Source organism: Erpetoichthys calabaricus, chromosome 4, assembly GCF_900747795.2.
Source record: "Erpetoichthys calabaricus chromosome 4, fErpCal1.3, whole genome shotgun sequence".
Classification (NCBI taxonomy): Eukaryota; Metazoa; Chordata; class Cladistia; order Polypteriformes; family Polypteridae; genus Erpetoichthys; species Erpetoichthys calabaricus.
In genome coordinates, this window is record NC_041397.2 from 333,489,983 (window position 1) to 333,511,515 (window position 21,533).

The 21,533-nt window shown below is 40.2% G+C and overlaps 1 protein-coding gene across 1 annotated transcript in view; it reads left to right on the forward strand.

Moving 5' to 3' along the window:
- LOC114641373 (ICOS ligand-like) overlaps positions 1–21,533 on the forward strand; it is a 189,644-nt gene that overhangs the window by 150,286 nt on the left and 17,825 nt on the right. The window contains exon 4 of the mRNA XM_051925944.1: positions 17,954–18,244. Coding sequence (XP_051781904.1) covers positions 17,954–18,244 — 291 coding nt within the window. The remainder of the gene's footprint in view (positions 1–17,953; positions 18,245–21,533) is intronic.

Genomic DNA, 21,533 nt, shown 5'->3' on the forward strand with positions numbered 1-21,533 from the left:
CACTGCGGTTTGATGTCCGATCAGCAAAGCTAAATATGTCACACACAGTCAATAACGATAGTAGCCAGACTGTGGAAAGTCAGGGTGTATAATAAACATGTCTACAAACCTTATATTGGCGACATACAGAGAGACAGCGACAGGCACGCGCCAATCGCAGGCATCAACCCCGTCAGTGTGTGAGGGAGAGCGCAGTCCAAGGTGAGGTGAGACTCGTCGCTGCCGCACCTCACGTTTCTCCCCTGTATTTGAACAGGAAATGTGCAAATTCAGCAATTTGGACTATAAAAATGATCAAAATTATTGGAATCATACATGAAACAAATTTATAGCACAGAGCAGGACACATTTATTTTATGTTATCATTATTAGTTTTTTTACTTTAATGATGACAGATGAGGCTCTGCCTCCCCTGACCGCACGTCTCTGGGCCTTTTGAGATGTCAGCTAACCAGTAACCAGTTACTTTGATGCCTTAAATTTTCAGATCTATTTTTTTATTTTTCACATTTTGTTTCTAGTTATTTATCTATATATCTATAATAATAAAAGGCAAAGCCCTCACTGACTGACTCACTCACTGACTGACTGACTGACTGACTCATCACTAATTCTCCAACTTCCCGTGTAGGTGGAAGGCTGAAATTTGGCAGGCTCATTCCTTACAGCTTACTTACAAAAGTTAGGCAGGTTTCATTTCGAAATTCAAATCGTAATGGTCATAACTGGAACATATTTTTTGTCCATACACTGTAATGGAGGAGGCGGAGTCACGTATTGCGTCATCACGCCTCCTACGTAATCACGTGAACTAAAAACAAGGAAGAGATTTACAGCACGAGTCACACGCGGGAACGAAGGTAAATGACGTTAATTTTTGACTGTCTTTTAATACTGTGTAAGCATACATATTAACACATGTGCAATTAAACGTGTGCATTTACGGGGTGATTTCTCAGGCTTAAAAGCTCACCTTTTATCAAACGCGGGAACAAAGGTAACTGACGTTGTTCACTGTCTTTTAATACTGTGTAACCATACATATTAACACATGTCCAATTAAACGTGTGCATTTACGGGGTGATTTCTCAGGCTTAAAAGCTCGCCTTTTACTAAAAAGGTAAATGCAAAACTATTTTCAATCAGTTTATTGAAACGCTCCCGTTAAGGATTGCAATAACATATTCGCGAGATAAAAGTTTAATGAGAAGACACGAGGTATAAACGAACCACACGCCGTGGCGCAACGTTAGGGGCAACAGTTTCAACCATTCTATGATCTGCTTCTCGCAACTGAAAGACGGCACATGGCGGATGTTAGCCGACTTGCTGACCGCAACGTTAGGGGCTTCAACTATGGCGCTGACGCCACATCTCAGTGCCAACACTTTGCAGACTGTACTTAAAAGACACGCCCTCCTCACTGGACAGTTAAAAACACCAATCAAACTAACGATGACATCAAGTATTACCCAATCCAAAGTAGGAAAGAAGGCATCTTCATAAAATGCGTGTGGGATGATTTGCATGAGACGCTGCTTTAAAAAAAAAATGATAAAAAAAATACGGGATAAATCCCGTCCTGTATTGATTCAAAACGGGACGCGCAATTTCATTCTCAAACGCGGCACGATTCCGTATTTTAAAGGACGGGTGGCAACCGTACAGTGCCAGGTAACCACCCATACAATCAGATTGTGATTCAGACTAGGAATGCAATGAATGTAATTACCCCGATCTACATACAAGGCAAAAGTCTTGCAACATTCAAAGATGATGGTTTGGGATAATTAGTACTTATTAAGTACACCATGGCACATAAAAGAGCTTATGAAGCCTTGAACCGAAAAAAGCAAGATCTCAGAGATCGTAAAAAAAAAAAAAGGAGGTAATGTCGTTTTACTCGCTGTACATTTTAGTCAAACATTACCAGTTATTCCACGAGGGAGACCAGCAGATGAACTCAACGTGTGTTTCAAATCCATGCTTCTCCCATGCTCGGTTATATGTCGCGTGTTCTCGGGTAGGTACACCAAAAAATGTATACATTTAAGCATGTAATGGGCAAACAAAAAATGAGGTATACCCGAAGGCACTGCAGTAGTACTCAATGTAACTTTACTTCTTAAATGTTAATGTTTTACTGTTTAATAATTTATACGCTTCTTATATATTGTTCAAATTCTTTTATCAAAATACCAGTGACAGCGCAATGCACGATAACATGGAGTGAATACACCATACGCATCTGCCCACGGCCGCCCTGGTGTGCGCAGATAGGAGTTGATTCTAAAATAAAATAAATATAAAAAGAGTAATACAATCATCACCCATAAAGCGGATAGCAGACGTGACGTATTATATGTGTACCAGATTTCAAGTCAATAGGTGAAACGGTTTGCAAGCTACAGGTGATTTAAAATCCTGGACAGACCAACGAAAAGCCACGGTAGCAAATTATAGAAGAAGATTTTACTGTTTAATAATTTATATTTATATGAAATGTGCTTCTTATATATTACTTCATATTCTCATATGATGATGATGTTAATGTTGTTTATATTGATTTCTATGTTATTGTAAGTGCATCTATGTGTGTATATGTGTGTATGTATGTATGTATGTGTATATATATATATATATATATATATATATATATAAAAAATATATATATAAAAAATATATGTGTATATGTATATATAATATATCTGTATATGTGTGTATATGTGTGTGTATATGTGTATATGTATATATATATGACAGCAACACTCATAACAATGACAACACAATTACATTGACAATCATGTTACGTTATTTTTAAAATGTTTCCTTTACTTTTTCATAACCTCTTTAACACACTACTCCGCTGCGAAGCGCGGGTATTTTGCTAGTTACCTGATAAATGTCATTTTTTTCCGTCATCAGATTTAAGGTTCTATGAATGTCAAATGTTGGAAACCTGTTCTTTACGAACTTGCAGTTTTGGATCTGACGTCAGCAGTTATTGGTACGCGAAAGAACAAATGAAATGTAATTATCCATCCATCCATTCATTTTCCAACCTGCTGAATCCAAACACAGGGTCACGGGGGTCTGCTGGAGCCAATCCCAGCCAACACAGGGTGCAAGGCAGGAACCAATCCTGGGCAGGGTGCCAACCCACCACAGGACACACAAACACACCAAGCACAATTAAATTAATAAATATTAACAAGTGAGGTCTAAACAGACACCTGTGACAAAGCCCACTCTGCACTCCTCTCTGCCCCCTGCAGATGTTCCTTCCTTTTAGCTAACATTATTTGACTTCACGTTTTCTGTGTCACTTACATGTCACCATAACACTCATTCTTTGTTTTTTTTTATGATTCTTTTAGATGAAAATGGTGCCCTTTTGGAGGAAACTCTTTCTCTTGATGACACCACTAGTTCACGCCCGTGGTGAGTATTAAGTGTGATTGCATCAAGACGTATCTGCTAAGGTGTTGTGGGTATCCCTCAAGCTGCTCACCCAATGTACGCCTTGCAGGTCTCTCAGTGTTGACCCCATGCATTGTGGCCTTGATGATGAATCAGAACCTGGACAGCCATTTATCCCTTTCCTGATTGTATTCACTGCTGCAGGAGGCAGACATCATCTACACGTCTGACGCTGGCAATTTGCAAGGATTTCACTTTTCTATTTCTCTCCACTGTTGAGTGCCATTTATCAGATTCTATTACCAAAATTCAGATCTAACGGTTGACAAAGTGTTGCACCATTCAGAGATTCTAGGACAACAAATACCAAAGGCATAGATTGAGCATCATGGCAGTTCTTAGCATTTAAGCCCTGGTAGACAACACAGCCTCCATGTGAAGCAATGGGGTTTGAAATGAAACCAACTGGAAGTCAGCATGACCACAGTGACTTCCAGCAGTCAAAGACAGCAGCCACACCTGAGGTGAAAGCGCCTGCCTATTAATGAAAGGCTCCTACTGAGAATTAGCAAATCACAAATTGGCTTGGGATTAATGAAAAACGAGTCGTATCTTATCATCAGTCTGAAGAAATGCACTCTTTCCCCAAAAAATTTCAGGAAGTTGTGTGGCCTCATCTCTTAAATAAATTGACATCAAACCACAATTAAAGTGCTATCATGTTCAACTTGCTCAGGAAGTGTGTTTCTAATTTTTTGGAACACCTTTATTTCCCACACGGATGTAATCTTTTTTACCTTTTCCTGAGTCAATATCACTTTGTTGACATTTTTTTAGTTAAACTATTGGGGATTTAAGGCTCCCCTGCAGCGGATGCTGAAGCTGCTCAATTACATGATGGAATGCCAGCTCATACAGATGGCACTTCATCCCCGGGCTGATGCAACTTGTCCACACCGTTACATATCCCTTTCTTTGAAGTTGCTCTTCCTGGTGACCACATCTTGCAACTGAGGAGGTGGTCTTCATTTCCACAGCATTTTGCTGGCAGAGATACACCAGCAGCGGGTTTGAGTGCTTCATTGTCAGGCAGCGCAGCACAGATGTTGACGTGTGGTGCAGTTAGAGGTGTTTTTAACGCTGCACCTCTGTGCTGTGATATGTCCATTATATGGGGGTACACAAGTGTGGAGCTGCAGGTGTATCTCATGGCCAACTTCCTTCACTGAACTGACACTGCGAAAGGCGTTCCAGATCTGGAGTTCAGCTTCGAGACTCTTCCCTCCATGGCTGCTCTGCAACGCCTTTACGATCTGCCTCGCCTTTTGCCTGTGCAAGTTTTTACTACCAGACCTGCTTATGTTTAAATTCCTTTTTAACGTCTTTTTGTTCCTGTTGTATCCTTTAAATATTATCTGTTATGTCATTAATGTGTATTGTTTACACAATTATGTACTTTGTGTCAGTTGTGATTGCTGTTTAGTTTTTATCTATGAGGTTCATTCATTTTGCCCCTTGTGTTTTGCGGCTCGATGTCCGAGGTCTCCTGGACTCTGACTGTGTCCGGTTTGTCCGACTCCTTTTCTACCATCTTGTCTTTGATGTATTTGAGCACATCTGTATCCTCATATGTGATAGTTCTATATTTAGTGAGTGGCATCATCTATTCTTGAATTTTGAGAGTTGTCACTTGGTCACTTAGTGAGGAGTGCTGCACAAGAACAAAGTCATGTGTACTCTTGTGCTGTGTTTCTGAGGCGGCCATGACAGATTGACCATGAAGGTCTGCGAAGAGGATCACTTGTGTCCTGTTTTGTGTATTCTATTGTATTTACCCCATTTGTTGACACCCATTGTACAGCTCTGAATTGCCTTTGCCAAGATTTCCTCCATTTTTTGGGGAGTTTTTCCTTGACTTCTTAGAGAGTCAAAACTTGCTGTCAAAAAACAGGGCTTACTAAAGCCCACCGAGGCATTCCTTGAGTGATTTTGGGCTTCACACAAATAAATTGTTGTTGTTGTTGTTTTGTGGGTGATTCCATAAGAGGCAGGGCCTCCTGTCAAAATCTGTTTAAGAACCACTCCCAGCCCTACAGAGGATCATGGGAATTGCAGTCCCCTGACCCTAAGCCTAATACAAATGAAATTAATACTTAGATACCTTCACAGTTTACAAAATGATCTCCAGCTCCTGAGCCTTTTCAGCCAATTTAAAAATCCAGAGTGAGGGCTCAGGAATGGTGATGTCAGGGTGGCCCCGCCTCCTAGGGCACCACCTACAAAATTAAAGGGGTGCAAGATAACATGATTGTCCTCTTAGAAATATAATAATACCTAAATGATTGTGTCCATCAGCTTTTAAAGTTGTCCACGCAGAGTACAAACTCAAAACCGCTCTTTTGTAAAATGCCAGGGCCCGTTTTCTCCCAAGGTTGTCCTGGCAGTGTGTGTGACACCAACAGCTCCCATGGGTTCTTTCCATTTTCTAATTGTAAGAAAGATATTGGGTTAGAACTTCCTCAATTCATGTAAAAACATCCTGGCCAGTAAAGGAGGTCTCTCACTGTTACCCCCAAGTGTGCTTCATGGATTCTGTTAAACACTTCCTGTCTCAGATGCTGTGAAACAATGAAGGCTTTCTTCTGTTTTCTGTAACTAGTCTCCTCAATGATGGTCTAATATGGCCGTCTGACTGCAGACACTGAAGACCTCTCAATAAATCAATTTCTTGTTGTGCTCTTTAATGTTTGTATTTCATGGTAGGCTGTTGTTGCTCTCTTCAAAATGCCTAACTTTTCTTCTAATGTGTAAATCAGAGTTGTTACCCAATTTTCTTCCTGGACTTTCTCCTCCATGTCTCCCGTTGTGTTATCTGAGGCACATCCAGCTTATCACATCAACTACAGCAAAGTTCTTCAGCTGTTTTAGGAGTAACTTTCAGGTTATCCCTCAGTAATCTTAGAAGCATCTTTTGAGGTGTCATTGGAGTCTGGTGGAGCGGCTTTAGTGCTCTTCACTCGTATCCACCTGACCTAATGTTTGCACCCATATCTTCTGGACTTGTGTCTATGGACAGTGTCACTGGCCTTTAACATCACACACACTCCATCGGGGGTCTTGGTCATTACCTCCTTGAGCTCTTCATACATCTTCATGTGTGTTTCCTCTCACTGCCATGTTGTGTCTTCCAAGCTTTTGCTTGTGTTGTGTTGTAGGTTACTGCAAAAGTGGCGTTAACTTTTTCATTATTTGGCAACAAACCATGTGCACTAAGGTCACGCCTTATTACCTTATTTTTTACTCTTAATTTCAAATATCGTTTTTTTTTCTTTAGATTTTACTCTCTTGCTTTTTTCAGCACCTACACTACAGTTCTATGTTTTTGGTTGTTGAATTCACAGCTCACTTCTTGCCCAGTGGTGCCATCTTGTGACCTGAGTATGCAACTCACATGTTGCTGGAAGAGATCAGCCTTTCTCTGATATTTAGTGAAATGTACGAGGGACCAGACAGACCATCAATCATATATTTACATGTGTTTTCTATTGGTTTACATTTGAACACGATTGCTTTATGAGTATTTACTGTCGGTTGACATGCATACTTCGTTGGTTTGCGTGCGTGCAATGCTGCTTTCATTCATATGAACTATATTGGTTTGTGTCTGTATGTTATCAGTTTGTATGTATACTGCTGGTTTGCACATGAATCACATTGACCTGCACTTGTATATCACTGGTTCCAGTGTGTATGTTACTGGTTTGTTACTGACCGCATTGGTTTGCGCTCATGTGCCATCGGTTTGAGTATAAACTTTACAGACTTGTGTTCATGTACAACTGGTCTGCTAGTTTTGTGGACGCACTGCACTGTTTTCAGGCACATCTTGTCCTGGGTCCATGTGGCTGATAGATAGATAGATAGATAGATAGATAGATAGATAGATAGATAGATAGATAGATAGATAGATAGATAGATAGATAGATAGATAGATAGATAGATAGATAGATAGATAGATAGATAGATAGATAGATAGATAGATAGATAGATAGATAGATAGATAGATAGATATCAGGTCTGTAGATGACGAGTTTGATGGTCAGACTTGTCCAGATGTCCATCTGAAGGTACTGACATTTCAATTGTTGTCCAGATAAGGGACAGGCCTGCCATTAGACGTTGGTTCAGAGTGACTCATCATTTGCTGCCAAGTTTAAATTTAAATGTTAATGAGACGATGCAAGCCCCTCCTAGGCAGTAATGTGGACAAATTCAGTCCAATTTTCAAAGTGTGGATCACACACATCGACTTTAATTGTATTGTTCTAGCATCTCCTTCACATACGTCTCCAGATCCTCTTTTGCTTTTACCCCTCTGTCTGATCATATTGGATGTAAATACAATACAATTTTTTTTTGTATAGCCCAAAATCACACAAGAAGTGCCACAATGGGCTTTAACAGGTCCTGCCTCTTGAGAGCCCCCCAGCCTTGACTCTCTAAGAAGACAAGGACAAACACCCAAAAAAAAATCTTCTAGGGAAAAATGGAAGAAACTTTGGGTAAGGCAGTTCAAAGAGAGACCCCTTACCAGGTAGGTTGGGCATGCAGTGGGTGTCAAAATGAAGTTATTTTTTTTTAATAAAAATTAGTTTAATTTGAATAAAGACTCTGCAGTTTTATGTACATCATGAGAAACTAAAAATTGCAATATTTATAACTATGAACAATATACAATACGTTAATATCTACAAGGCAGCTATACATAATGCTACAAGACGATTACATTTAAATAAAAACCATTGTAAACATCTGTGTACTTTTTATATACATTTTAACACTTTTTTATTTACATTTTGTGGCATTTTAACATTTTTAAAGTATATTTTGTATTTTTTTGTTTTGGAGGAAAAAAAACTAAAACACTCCCAGAACCTTTACATGTCACGTTTCATACATGTCAAAAACACTTTATATTAAAAAAAACTCCAACCATTGACTCACTTCTTCACATTAAGATATCATACACAGTATTATTTTTATAATCATGCAAAAACTACTAATAAAACAAGTTCTAAGTCTAAACAAAAGAGACAATTCATTCTGCAGTGACACAGACAAGCAATCGTGTCAGCACCATACACAGCAAAGTTCTTGGAAGCCAAGTGGTGTTACGCGTCTCCCCCGGTTTACAACATACACAGCTTTATTAGCAGTTTACTATTTTACAATTGAATGGTCCCTAAAACTTACATCATAAGGACTAGGCACAGTTTCAGTTTCTGTAAATGAAAACCATCACCCTGAAATCTAAATATAATATGCAAAGAAACCATTTTGGCATTGTTGACCGGTAGTAAACCACCTCAACCTTTTAAGAGGTTTTCAAGAAGTTCATTTTTAGCAACCTAACAACTATTGCTACTGCAGCTGTGTGCCTTGTTCACCTTTAGAAATGTGAAAGTACATTTATTTTTCTACATATTTTTGTAAAATACTGTAGTATCCCATCCCAGGCGGGCAAATAAATCTCTCAAGCAAGTGGTGGTAATTGTCCCAAAAAACTAAACAATGGTTTTATTTCTTTAATTCTGACTTCACAAGCCAAAATAACAACATAGTCAGGACAAACAAACAAGCACTGAACTCAAAACCATCCCACCCCACAAGTTAAACACACTCTTCTTTTACCTGAACCTCCTTACCAAAAGTCCCTCCTCTCCAACATGCCAGAGGCTGTTTATTAAGAGGGGCAGTTATGACTCCTCTGCCCGCCCGTCTCCACAGCACTCTGTGCAGCCCCCCCTTTGTTTAAATTTTTAGAACACACTGCCTCAGTGGCAATTTCTTTCCCAGATTGTTACAATACATACTGTTACTACATCTCCATTTAAAAGTACTAGGGGGCTTCGCCCCCTGCTTGCTTCGCTCGCCAACCCCCGTGTTTGGTTTTCCGGATACACAATTTTAAGATTTTTTTTTTCTTTGAATTGTTGCTATTTCATTAGTTTCATTTTTATTTCAGAACTTTTTTTAAAAACAATATTTGGAATCTTTCGAGTCCCAATGTGCTGAATCTTTTAAATGAGGTCAGTGAGACGTGTTTAACACTAGAATTACCAGAGCCTACGAAAAAACTCGTAGATCCGTCCCACCTTAAATCGCTTTGCACCTCTCCGTCAGCATCTTTTGTGCTGTAAATGTGTTGTCTCAGCTCAAGTCTGTTTACCTGCGTGTCAGTTGCTTAGAATTGTATAGAGTGAGAAGTCAAGCAAAATGACACCTTTTATAAATAATAGCATCGTTATTTGGAACACATGCATTTCATGTGTGTTCCATGTCTACAACGATCTATGTAAACACATCGTTAAAACAGAAACGTTTTTCATGTTTTAGTAATAATTGACAAAATTTAGACATGAAGTGTATAATGTGTGAAGCCTGAAGTCCAAATATCAAATAAACACTTCACAAAAGGTACCAATATAACAGAACAAGTGCACTTCTATTCAAAAATATAAATGCAGAAAAAGAACCCACATTAGGGTGCGACATTGACATGTGTTTGCTTTCATATTCTGTATCTTGCTTTGCATGTGTTTCGCGCCTACGTTTTTTCTGAGTCTTTTGAATTCCTGTTTTCATTATCTCTAACCTGCTCTGCATGTGTTTGCCCCACTTGTTTTTTAACCTCTTTATGATGTTTTACTTTGTTTTCTACTCTGTCTTTTATTCTGACCTCGCTTTGTCCTGCTTTTGTTTCAATGACACCTGGTCCGTGGTGATAATTTTCCCTTTTTCGAGTAATAATTTTCATTTGTTTGCGCTCCTGCGATTTTTGCTTTCTTTTTTTTATACTTTTACTACTTTTCCTACTTTCATATTCTTTAACTTTCTCCACACGTGTATCTCCCCAACGTTTTTTTTTTTGAGCCTTTCGAATTCCACTGCTTTCCCAATCTCTAACCTGCTCTGCTTGTGTATAGCGCCAATGTTTGTGAATGTCTTTATGAAGTTCTACTTTGTCTTTTACTCTTTGTCTTTTAATTCTGAGCCCAATTGGATGTGCTTTGTTTCAATTCCACTTGTTCCGGACTGTTTATTACTTTCCTTATTTTCTGAATTTGCACCCAGATTATTCTTTTTCTTTTTTGTCTCTCCCATGCTTTTGAGTCTCTTTTCTCTGCGCTGCTTTGGTTTTCGCTTTGTCGTCGACGTTTCATTTATAACGTATTGTCCTTGTATGCTTTATATGCGCTGAGAGCCCTGGATCTGTGTGCTCAAATTCTTCACACGACTGAATGTTTTGCTGCCCGTGGTCTTATTTGATATTGGTTCTAAGTAGGGCCATTTCTTGCAAGAAGCTCATGTTCTATGTCCCCGCGAGACGTTTCTGGGTCAATCTCTTGGCACAAAGTCTCATGTTTAAGGTCCCCGCGAGACGCTCTGTGGCCAATCTCTTTCATCTCGCGGGTCTTTTAAGTGTCTTCCGTGATCTTAACATGAAGATCACGTCTCGATGCCCTAGTGTTTCTCTCCAGGATTTTTTTTTATAATAGAGAGATAAGACGTTCTACTTATCTATTAAAAAAGTATTGCCTCAGTAAGAAATACTCTCTTAAAACAAGACTGAACTAGAATTATAGTCAGCTGCCAACATTTTCATCTTGAGATGTCATTTAAAAATAGCGAGAGAGAAGGGGAAAAAAGGTAAAAACAGGCACTTTCAGCCCAAAATTAAGTGCTGGCAGGTAGCTTAGGAAAAGGAACAAATGCTTTATGTGTGACTTCTGTTCTGAGCCCTGAAGCAAGAAGATCCTGAAAGATTTGCACAGATTTACAACAGTTGTTTGGGACATTTAGAAAAAAGTCTTTCCAAAGCTGACAAAAGGACTACTCCGATTCCTAGCAATAAGGAGTTGAAGGTGTTGTTCTCCACAGTAAACAAATGCCACAGTCCTTGAGACTCGCCATGACATGTGAAGGTTCATCCAGCTTGTTTAAAAGCAATCAGACATTCCACATTTATGGAGACAGGCCAGTTCTGAGTTCTTTCATCTTTACTTTATCTTTGCTTCAGACCTTCGCTCTTTCCATCTGTGATGAGGTACAGCGATCACAGTGCTGCACGCTGATTACACGATCATTTCACATTCCCTCTTTATGTTCTCCGAGTCTCTGCCGTTCTCCAATGCTGCAGATGTTGGTAGCCATCAGATTCTTTTGGTCCTCTTCACTCTCCCTGTAACGACTTTCAAGTTCTCGGCTCATCCAGAACGCAGTCAATAGGAGTCAATAGGAGCCGATCACTTGGGTCTGCTTCTACAATGATGCAAGCAGCATATCTTTGATTTAAAAATTCATGTAAAAATAGAAGTAACAAACCACATGCCATATCTTAACATTAACGTTAATGGTAATTAAATAAATTGGTTATTAGTCTTAAAAAAACGAAAAGAAAAGAGTCCTAAATTAAAGGAAGAGAGGAAGAGCTCCTGTAAAAGGCTGCCGAGATGGTGCCCAGAAGTGAGAGCGCAGATGACCTGCCAGTTTCGTGATTTTCGTCCAAGAAAGACAGCAAGGCCAAGAAGGGAATGGTGGAGGTGAAAGCATCATCTGGCCACTAGAGGGCACACCGTGCAAGAAGTGAACACATTGAGACAACGACAGAGCAGGCAGTGGGACAGCCGTGAGACCTGCGCCTTTGAAGGGACACAAAGGGGCAACTGGCGGATTTACAACATGACTTGAAGAGACCCCAGGAAGAGACTTAAACTTGCCTCACTAAGAGGGGAGAGGAGACTAAAGAGTCAGGAGGACAGAGAGACAAATGGACAACTGGCTGGACTCAAAGAGAAGGAGATGGGTGGACTTAGAGGGGAGTGCTGTGGTTAGTAATGGATGAGCATGAGTTCAATTCTGCACAGGTGGACCCAGAGTGGCAGCACATTTTGTGTTTTTACCTTTGTTTGCATTTTGAGTTCTGCACACCAACACTTGAAATATTTTCAGTTAATAAAAGTTACCTTTTTAGTTAATGTCTGCCTCTTTGGTGTATTGTAGGGTTCAAGGATGTTATGAGAGCGCCCCCTGTCATTTACACCGTGTAAGCCTCTTCTTGGTGAATTTCTGTGGAGTATTTTTAATTTGTGCCACAAATTAAATTTTTTATTTGGTTTGTCCCTCATATGGTTGCTTTCCAATGCTGTTTTATATCAATTCTTTTAAATCTTAAACAGTTCATCTTCTCTCTCTGACGTCTGTTTGTTTCTTAATTTCAGCTGACGACTGCCTTACTGCCATCATTGGGGAGACGGTGCAAATTCCCTGCTCTCTGAAAACTGAAACATCCTTAAAGACAGAAGATATTTTAATTGAATGGGAAAAAGATAATATTACAGCAAAAGATATCACAGTTCACAGTTTTATCAAAGGAGAGGATAAGATCAAAGACCGAACGCAGCTCTTCATCTCTGAGGTGTCACGCGGTAACTTCTCACTAAGGCTGTCAGATGTGTCAGTTGCTGATGAAGGGGAGTTTGAGTGCATTTACCACATTAACGGAGATAACAACAGCAAACATCAGGCAGTGCGCTGTCTTCAAGTCGCAGGTGAGGAGCGCGAACATTTATGTCCCTTCATCTGATACAAACACTAAGTAAATCTGACAATAATGGAAATGTAACCTTGAGATAGGAGTAGAGGGAATGTATACATAAATTCATTTGTTTAATTAACTATTTCTATTTGAAAGTATTTACTCTTTTAAACTGAAGGTTATAAATGTTAACAAATTGTTTAAGTTTCATCCACACAGAATTTTAATTTGAGTAAATGTAAAAAGATTCCAATCAATTTCCATAATTTTAGGCAGAATAATTTCATATTCTGACCTGTTCAAACATAAAAGTTACAAAAGTAGAAACACAACTCTACAACAGTTTAGATTTTAAATATTATTTTTAATGTATGAATCAATATCATCCATCCATCCATCCATCCATCCATCCATCCATCCATCCATTATCCAACCTGCTGAATCCGAACACAGGGTCACGGGGGTCTGCTGGAGCCAATCCCAGCCAACACAGGGCACAAGGCAGGAACCAATCCCGGGCAGGGTGCCAACCCACCACAGGACACACACAAACACACCCACACACACTAGGGACAATTTAGAATCGCCAATGCACCCAACCTGCATGTCTTTGGACTGTGGGAGGAAACCAGAGCACCCTGAGGAAACCCATGCAGACACGGGGAGAACATGCAAACTCCACGCAGGGAGGACCCGGGAAGCAAACCCGGGTCTCCTAACTGCGAGGCAGCAGCGCTACCACTGCGCCACCGTGCCGCCCTGGATGGAATCACTATCATAACCTTTTTTTTCCAAGAATAACAGTAATCAAAGTGTACCTTGTTATTTTAAATTTATTGTTCCTTAATAAACGCCCTTTGCGGCTCATTGACATTGCAGTTTATTTTTCCAGGGTTTTTCTTAGTTTTCTTTAAACTCTTTTAATTGGCCTACTGTTTCAAAGACCTTCTTTCTATTGAAAGAATTTTCAACATTAACTTCTGTAAGATTGATAACTACAAAGTTTACCTTATAAATGTGCACTTTGGTACTTAAGTTATTCCAAACAAACATGATAAAATATTGATAAGATGATAAGACCTCAAAATTAAATAAAGAGTTGGTCTTATTAGTGATGGTCAAAAGTTTCAGATGTCCTATAACACAAAACCCGAAACATCACTTAAATGTTTGCATGTTGCAGTATGTCATTTTTTAATTTTTTTTAATTATTTTATTATTCTGCGGTGGGTTGGCACCCTGCCCGGGATTGGTTCCTGCCTTGTGCCCTGTGTTAGCTGGGATTGGCTCCAGCAGACCCCCGTGACCCTGTGTTCAGATTCAGCGGGTTAGAAAATGGATGGATGGATGGATGGATATTTTATTATTATAAATTAAAAGCAAATAACATTCTGTACAATCAAATCCAACTTAACAAAACCAAAATTCAACCTCCACCCAAAAGAAAGAGAGGAGAGCCTCCAACAAAGCAAATCTTTGAAGCAGCAAGAGAGGAAGAGTATCCTTTTCCCCGATGTAGAAGCATACTCTAAAATGTTATTGATTAGATCCTGCCATATTTAAAAAAAAGTTTTGCACAGATCCTCTGAGTGACAATTTGATTTTTTTCCAATCTTCTTATATCCTACGCACCTGTCGCTCACAAATTGTTTGACCTATTGACCTGAAATTTGGTACACATATACCACGTGACATCTACTGTCTGCTTTCGGGTGATGATTGACCTCCAAGGTTATTCCTCTTTTTATTTTTATTTAATTTTATTGTAGAATCAATTCTCGGCAGCAGGTGGGCGTGTGGCTCATGTGTACGGGCGCTGCTCTCATTCCCTACCTCCTTCGCCGTCACTTCCTCTACCTCTTGATATCTTAAAGCAGATTGAAGACTTAAGTGCCAGCTTAAGTGAAAAATTAAAGTAAATGTACTAAGTTTTTGCAACACAAAACACTGACTTCATCAGTTTTAACGTGAAAAGATGCCGACGAAAGAAGAGAAGAAGCGGGCCGCTAGGGTGGAGAAAAGAAGAGCTGCTCACGAAGCAACAAGCACATCAATCTCTGAGTAAACGAATGCCAAACGTACAGAGAAAGAGCATGAAAACTAGAAGTCAAGTGGATTCACTGCATGCTATCGTGCAGTGTGCCATAACTGGTTTTAGATAATATATAACAGCAGTTTCCCACTGACTTAAAAGAGGAGAGTTAGGATTCCTCCAGTTGAGCAAGATAAGTCTGTGTGCCAATAGTGTAGTAAAGGCCATCACAGTTTGTTTGTCCTTCTCCACTTTAAGACCCTCTGTGAGCCCACCAAACACAGCTGTTAGTGCGTTAGGAGGGACTGTGACACCAAGCCCGTCAATTAGGCATGCAAAGAATTTTGTCCAAAGCAATGCTAATTTTGTGCAGGCCCAAAACATGTGGCCCAGTGAGGCCGGAGCTCGATTGCAATGTTCGTAGGTTGGATCTTTCCCTGGAAACATTTTGGATTTAACATTTTAAGTTGAATAATTGAGTGCTTTGCACACATGGAGCTCGAGTGTATTCTGTGGATGGCTGCCTTCCACTCCTTTTCTGAAATGTTAAGTGACAGATCCTTTCCCCATTGTGCCCTGGGATCTTTGAAAGGAAGGGGCTTTAAAATGTTTTTTATAAATTGCAGAGATGCTACCTGAGCCTTCAAGACTGATCAATAATTCATCTGGAATAAAATTGATGGAAGATAAGGAAAATTGGGCAGGTTCAGTTTAGCAAAGTTTCTAGCTTGAAAGTAGTAGAAAAATTGTATTTATGAGAAGTTAAATATGAAGCTTAATTGCTCATAGAATGCAAAACATTATCAATGTACAAGTCTGTAAAAGTTTTAATCCCAGACTTTTTCCAAGCATTAAATACTCTGTACATTTGAGGGGCTGGAAAAGAGTAGTTGTCATGTAAAGGTGCAACAGATAAGTGCTCCTCTGTTTTAAATTACTTCCTACGTTGGGTCCATATTCTGAGTGAGTGAAGGGCACTTGGATTACTAGTTTATTGTATTTACTGGGTAACACAGAAGGGAATATAATGAAGTACTGAAGATTTTAATTCTATTGTAGACCAGGCTTGTGTATATTTGTCAATTTGTATTAATGTCCAGGGGCCTCATGTATAAATGGTGCATATGCACAAATATGTTGCATACACCTGTTTCCACGCTAACATTGCAATGAGTAAAAAATAAATTTGGTGTAAAGCCATGCACATTCACACGGCAGCCTCGCCCATTGCATACACATGTTTCTGCTCGGTTTTGTAAACTGGCAACACCCAGCGTCAAAGCAGTGCTACTGCTCCTGTGTGGTTTCCTTTTCTTTTTTAGATTCATATCCATGACATGAGCTTTATCAAAGGCACTGAAGTTAACCGCATATCATTTATTAGTTTAAGGCATCTGATTGTAATAAACTTGTAACGATATAATGGTCCACGGAATGGCCAAACTATTCCAAATACAATAGCTGCTTTAGCGTTGTTACTCTCAGTGCACTGCTCAGAGTATTTTAACCCAGTGTATCTGTGTGTGACATCATAGCTGCACAGAAGCAGATTGGAAAGCTCTGGAAGACATTTATAGTACATGGTGCCTCAGGAAAGTCACCATCATCTGCATGGATTCCACTCAGCCATGTGCACAGTCTATTTGAACTTCACCCATCTGGCAAATGCTTCTGAGCCTTTCCTGTATGGACCTTGTGGTTTCATCCCAAGAGCTCCAAATGCACTCAGTCACTCCATCAAGTGCTCCTGGTAGAACTGTTTGTACTTTTAAGTACAATTATCTCAGTGTAAATGTAGACTACAGTTATAATATTGCACAACCTGAGTCATTTTACGGACCATTTGCACTGCACTACATCTGTACTATATGTACATGTATATTGTACTTATGCCTTAATATTGTATATTTTTCATTATTTGTTATCATATTATTATTGTTATTTTATCATTTTATAGGAAAATTACTTTATGGAGGAGTTACATATTGAATCTCTTTGTACCATACAATGACAATAAAGGAATTCAATTCAATAGAAGTGTGTGTGTGTGTGTGTGTGTGTTTACAGATGATGATGACTGGCTTCTAAGTCAATTTATATTTCCAAGAGCTATCCTCTTGGAGCTGTGTGCCATTAGAATACTAGGATGTATACTTGATATCATTTTTATGATGAAATCCATTACAGATACAGATAAATCATTAACTTCATTTAAATAATGTATATGGATTATACAAAAACTGTTTTGTTTGACTATTTGTAATAAAAGCACTTTTGCACTTTACACCTTCCCCTTGCTTCGCTTGGTGTCCACCTTGTCCAGCTCATCTGGTAACATTATGACGATGATGGGCTCCCAAAAGAGAAGTGGGATCATGGACCAGAACCCGCATCGTCACAAGGCTCAGGTTGGTGTAACACACCAATGCAAATACATTTGGGGACTTTCTTCTTTAAGTATGTTAAGTCTGTCTGGGTGAGTATTGTAGGCTTCACTGTGCATGGACTGTATTTTGATATGTTTCATCACTTTCATGACCATGTTGTTATTTCTTTATGCCTTCACACGACAGACCGTTGAACTTTACGGACCTTGAGATCCTAGTGTGATGGTACTTTTTTAAAGGAAGTGAATGGGCATAACCCAACAATGGAGCTGCGTTTGTTAAAATATTTTGAGTTTCAGTTTGTTTATTGTCGTTTGTACATCTGTTCTAGGAAATGCTTACTCGTAAATTGTGAAACGACTCTAATTCTGTGAGTCAAACTGGGGTCTGTCCAGCCCCGTGGCCCAGTCTGATGAGGTCAGTTGTGGCAGTGGACTGCAGGGGATGAAGCTAAAGATGACAGACATGTCACACACTGCTGCTGCAGCTCTTCTTAATGTGTTTCTGTCTTTGCAGGCCGTTACTCTGTCCCATATGTTACTAGATCATCTTCAGCTTCAAAAAACAGTGAGGTCAACTTCACCTGCAAGGCTGCTGGAGGATATCCTGAGCCAAAGGTCCACTGGTCAGTGAATAAGGAGTTGTTTCAGGAGTCAAGCCGAGTAAATACAAGAAAGAGCAAAGACAGCAAAGGGCTTTACAGCGTGACCAGCGTCCTGACTTTGACTGTGACAGGAAACGTGTCAGTGACCTGCATTATTGAGAATGAGAGACTGGAAAAGAACGAGACATCAGTTGAATTTCAATGTGAGTTCACTTTATATGTAAATACAGAAACAGACAATCAGAAGTCAGCAGAGTCACAAAACAAAGCCAGCCAGCTGTCACCACACGTGTGCCTTCTGTCCTTCTATCATTTGTGAGCTCCTTGAACTCCAGTCGGCAGCCACAGACATCCGGGAGTACAAATGCCATTAAAGTCACATTGATCTGGGAGGCCTACATGTACACATGGAAGAGAAGTGGCTGAGCGGCTCCTCTTTCGTTTTAGGGTACACAGTAACAGAAGCTGTGAGCGTCCGAGTGAAAAACTGCAGATGTTCGTTTTTGTTTTTTTTGCAAATTCAAATACAGTTTGTACCAAAACATTGCTCCTTATCAGAAATCAACAAGTTTTCTGTCTCTATATATATATACACTGTAAACTCCAATGTCTGCCTGTCTGCTTTTCACGAGGGAACTACTTAATGTTCTTTTTCTATAATTTGCTTGAACATGCGACGTCTCTCATCACGCTAAGTGTCATAGTTTGCTTGCGGTACCGATTTTATTTGTGCGAATCCGAGAGTGCGGCTGTGGGCCGAGGAGAGGGGTGCAGGGCCCTCCTCACTCACCCGCCAGCCTCATGGAGTGTACCTTACCTACGCTTATTTAGCAATCGGGTTTTGTTTCTATAATTTGTTTGAACATTCCAGTTGATTTTGTAACTTCTTTCAGGGCCCTCCTCACTCACTTGATGTTTAAAGTTTGTCCCGTTTCACTACTACATGGGCAGAGCTGCGGGGGACAGCTAGTATAAAAGAAAGTCTAAGAGTGATGAACAATGTGAGAGAGCAAAAGACCAAACACAAAATCCTGAAAGTGCTGAATTGGAGAATAAATTGGCTCTGAACAAGCTAAGGCAACAACAAATTTGATTTAGAAACGCACAGCTGTCAGTTGTGAAAGGACAGTCCATAATATCAAGTCTTCAAACAACACACACACACACACTAAAGTCATTCCAGCACAGCACTGTGAGAATGTGCAGGAGCAGCTCAAAAGCCATGCAGCTGTGCTTTTGCTACAAAGAGTGAGGTGGGCAAGGCCTCTCTACTTCCGAATCGCTTAGATAAGGGGAGTCTGCTTGTCTCTTGGCCTCTTTTCCCATGAAGTGTGAGGAGCACAGCTGTGATTTCTTAAATTAAATTATGCACGAGATGGCAGCCCTGTTCATGTGATCGCGGTAACACCTCGCATTTCCTATCATTTACAAAGAGCCGCAGCAGCCTCTAATGGATCAGACTGTGTTTTGTGTCTTGTTGCTGCCTACACTCTTAACTTTGTAATCTCCAATTAAAACAAAATGGCAGAACTCAACGTGCGGCAGGTTGATATGGATGTGTTAGTGCGTCTCTATACGCTCCACTTGTAAGCGCCGTACACAACCACTCGCCTCCCGAGCTCTCGCTGTCTCCCCTTTTTCTGTCCAATCTGCAGTTGTTTCCCAGGACAGTCCTCAGGTACCTCACTACCAGATGCACCACAAACCCAAGAGAGCTCTCTCTGGAAGCCCCAGGTTTCTGTGTCCTTCAGTGTCGCCATATATTCAGTGAACAACTTAAGTGTTTGCTGTCCATCCTGCCCTTTTCCTTAAAGCACAGGACTCCCCTCATCCCATACTGGGTCAAGTGCTGTCCCCTCACAGTCCTGTCTCCAGTCCATCCTTCCTACCCTCTTTAGCAGACTTCAACAACCTCTTTCTGTAGCTGATTTCTATACCAAAGTGTAGCTCAATGTGCTGAATAAATAGCAGAAAAAAAATGACAATTACAACAAAAATTGTATTGAGTGAAGAATTCCTAATCAAAGTGAACATAAATGAAAGTACAGCTCCACTACTTTGTATGTTTTTAATGGCCACGAAGGTAATTGTCTCCGTCTGATGTGATTACATTTTATGGGGCACAGTTATGACCAGTGCCCTCTGACTGACCACATTTGAGCCCCTTAAACCTGACTGACAGACTGTCCTCAAGCTGATGGTCATCCATGTTAAATTCTGAGGTGCTAATCGGTTTGTCTCCTGAACAGAAGAGGCATACCAAGTCCTGAGAGAGACTTGTGCACTAAAATACAAATCACATTAGGACCACACCTAAGAGTTCTTATGCCCGGCATCAGCCATGGCAGCCTGGCACTTGGTCACAACAGCCGAGTTCTCAGAAGTGGGCAAGTGTCACATACCCTGCGTGAATATGTAAGCAGCAAGAAAGCCAGGAATTATTAGACCCTGCGAGGGTTTATAAAGTCGACTGGCACGCTGTGAGTGATTGGTGGGCCCTTCAGCTACACTCTGAGAAATCACTTTGACTTTGTGGCTCTTGTGTGCTCCATGAAAACACCATTGTAGTTCACCCTCAGCTCCGGCTGCCTGACTCTTCTAAATGGTGTCCAAGGAGCAGACTGAGAGAAGCTTGAATCTTTTATTCACTTGAATTTGTGACATTTATGTAATCCAAAGGGGAGTCTGAAAATGTAGGACTGTCCTTATAGATGTCATCGTAGTCCTCCATTGCTTTCTTTCTAGTTTAGTTGCATACCAAATATTTTTGCTCAACCACATAAACACCTTGGACTTAAAACTGTCCTGAAGACTCTTTGTCGTTGGTTTTGGTGTCCCGTCTTTTGTTTCCGTCAGTCTTCTATGTTGAAACTGATTTGCTGTGGTGCTGCCTTCAGACATCACCATGTTTAGTCCAGGTGGTCCAGTGTGCTTTAGTCCTGACATCTCGAAACTGCGTTTTCTTACTTTATAAAGACTCACTTCATATATTACTGGACATGAATGCAATTCTGCATTGTCAGATTATTATATGTATGTGCATATACAGTATATATATATATATATATATATATATAAAGATATATATCCATCCATTCATCCATTATCCAACCCGCTATATCCTAACTACAGGGTCATGGGGGTCTGCTGGAGCCAATCCCAGCCAACACAGGGCACGAGGCAGGAAACAAACCATGGGCAGGGTGCCAGACCACTGCAATATATATATATATAATATATATATATACTGCTCAAAAAAATGAAAGGAAGACTTTTTGTAATGAGAGTATAGCATTAAGTCAATGAAACTTGTGGGCTATTGATCTGGTCAGTTAAGTAGCAGGGGGTCAGTGTCACTACTGGTAGCATGAGGCCATACCTGGACCCTACAGAGGAGGCACAGGTGGTCCAACGTCTCCAGGATGGCACATCAATACGTATCACTGCCAGAAGGTTTGCTGTTTCTCCCAGCACAGTCTCAAGGCCATGGAG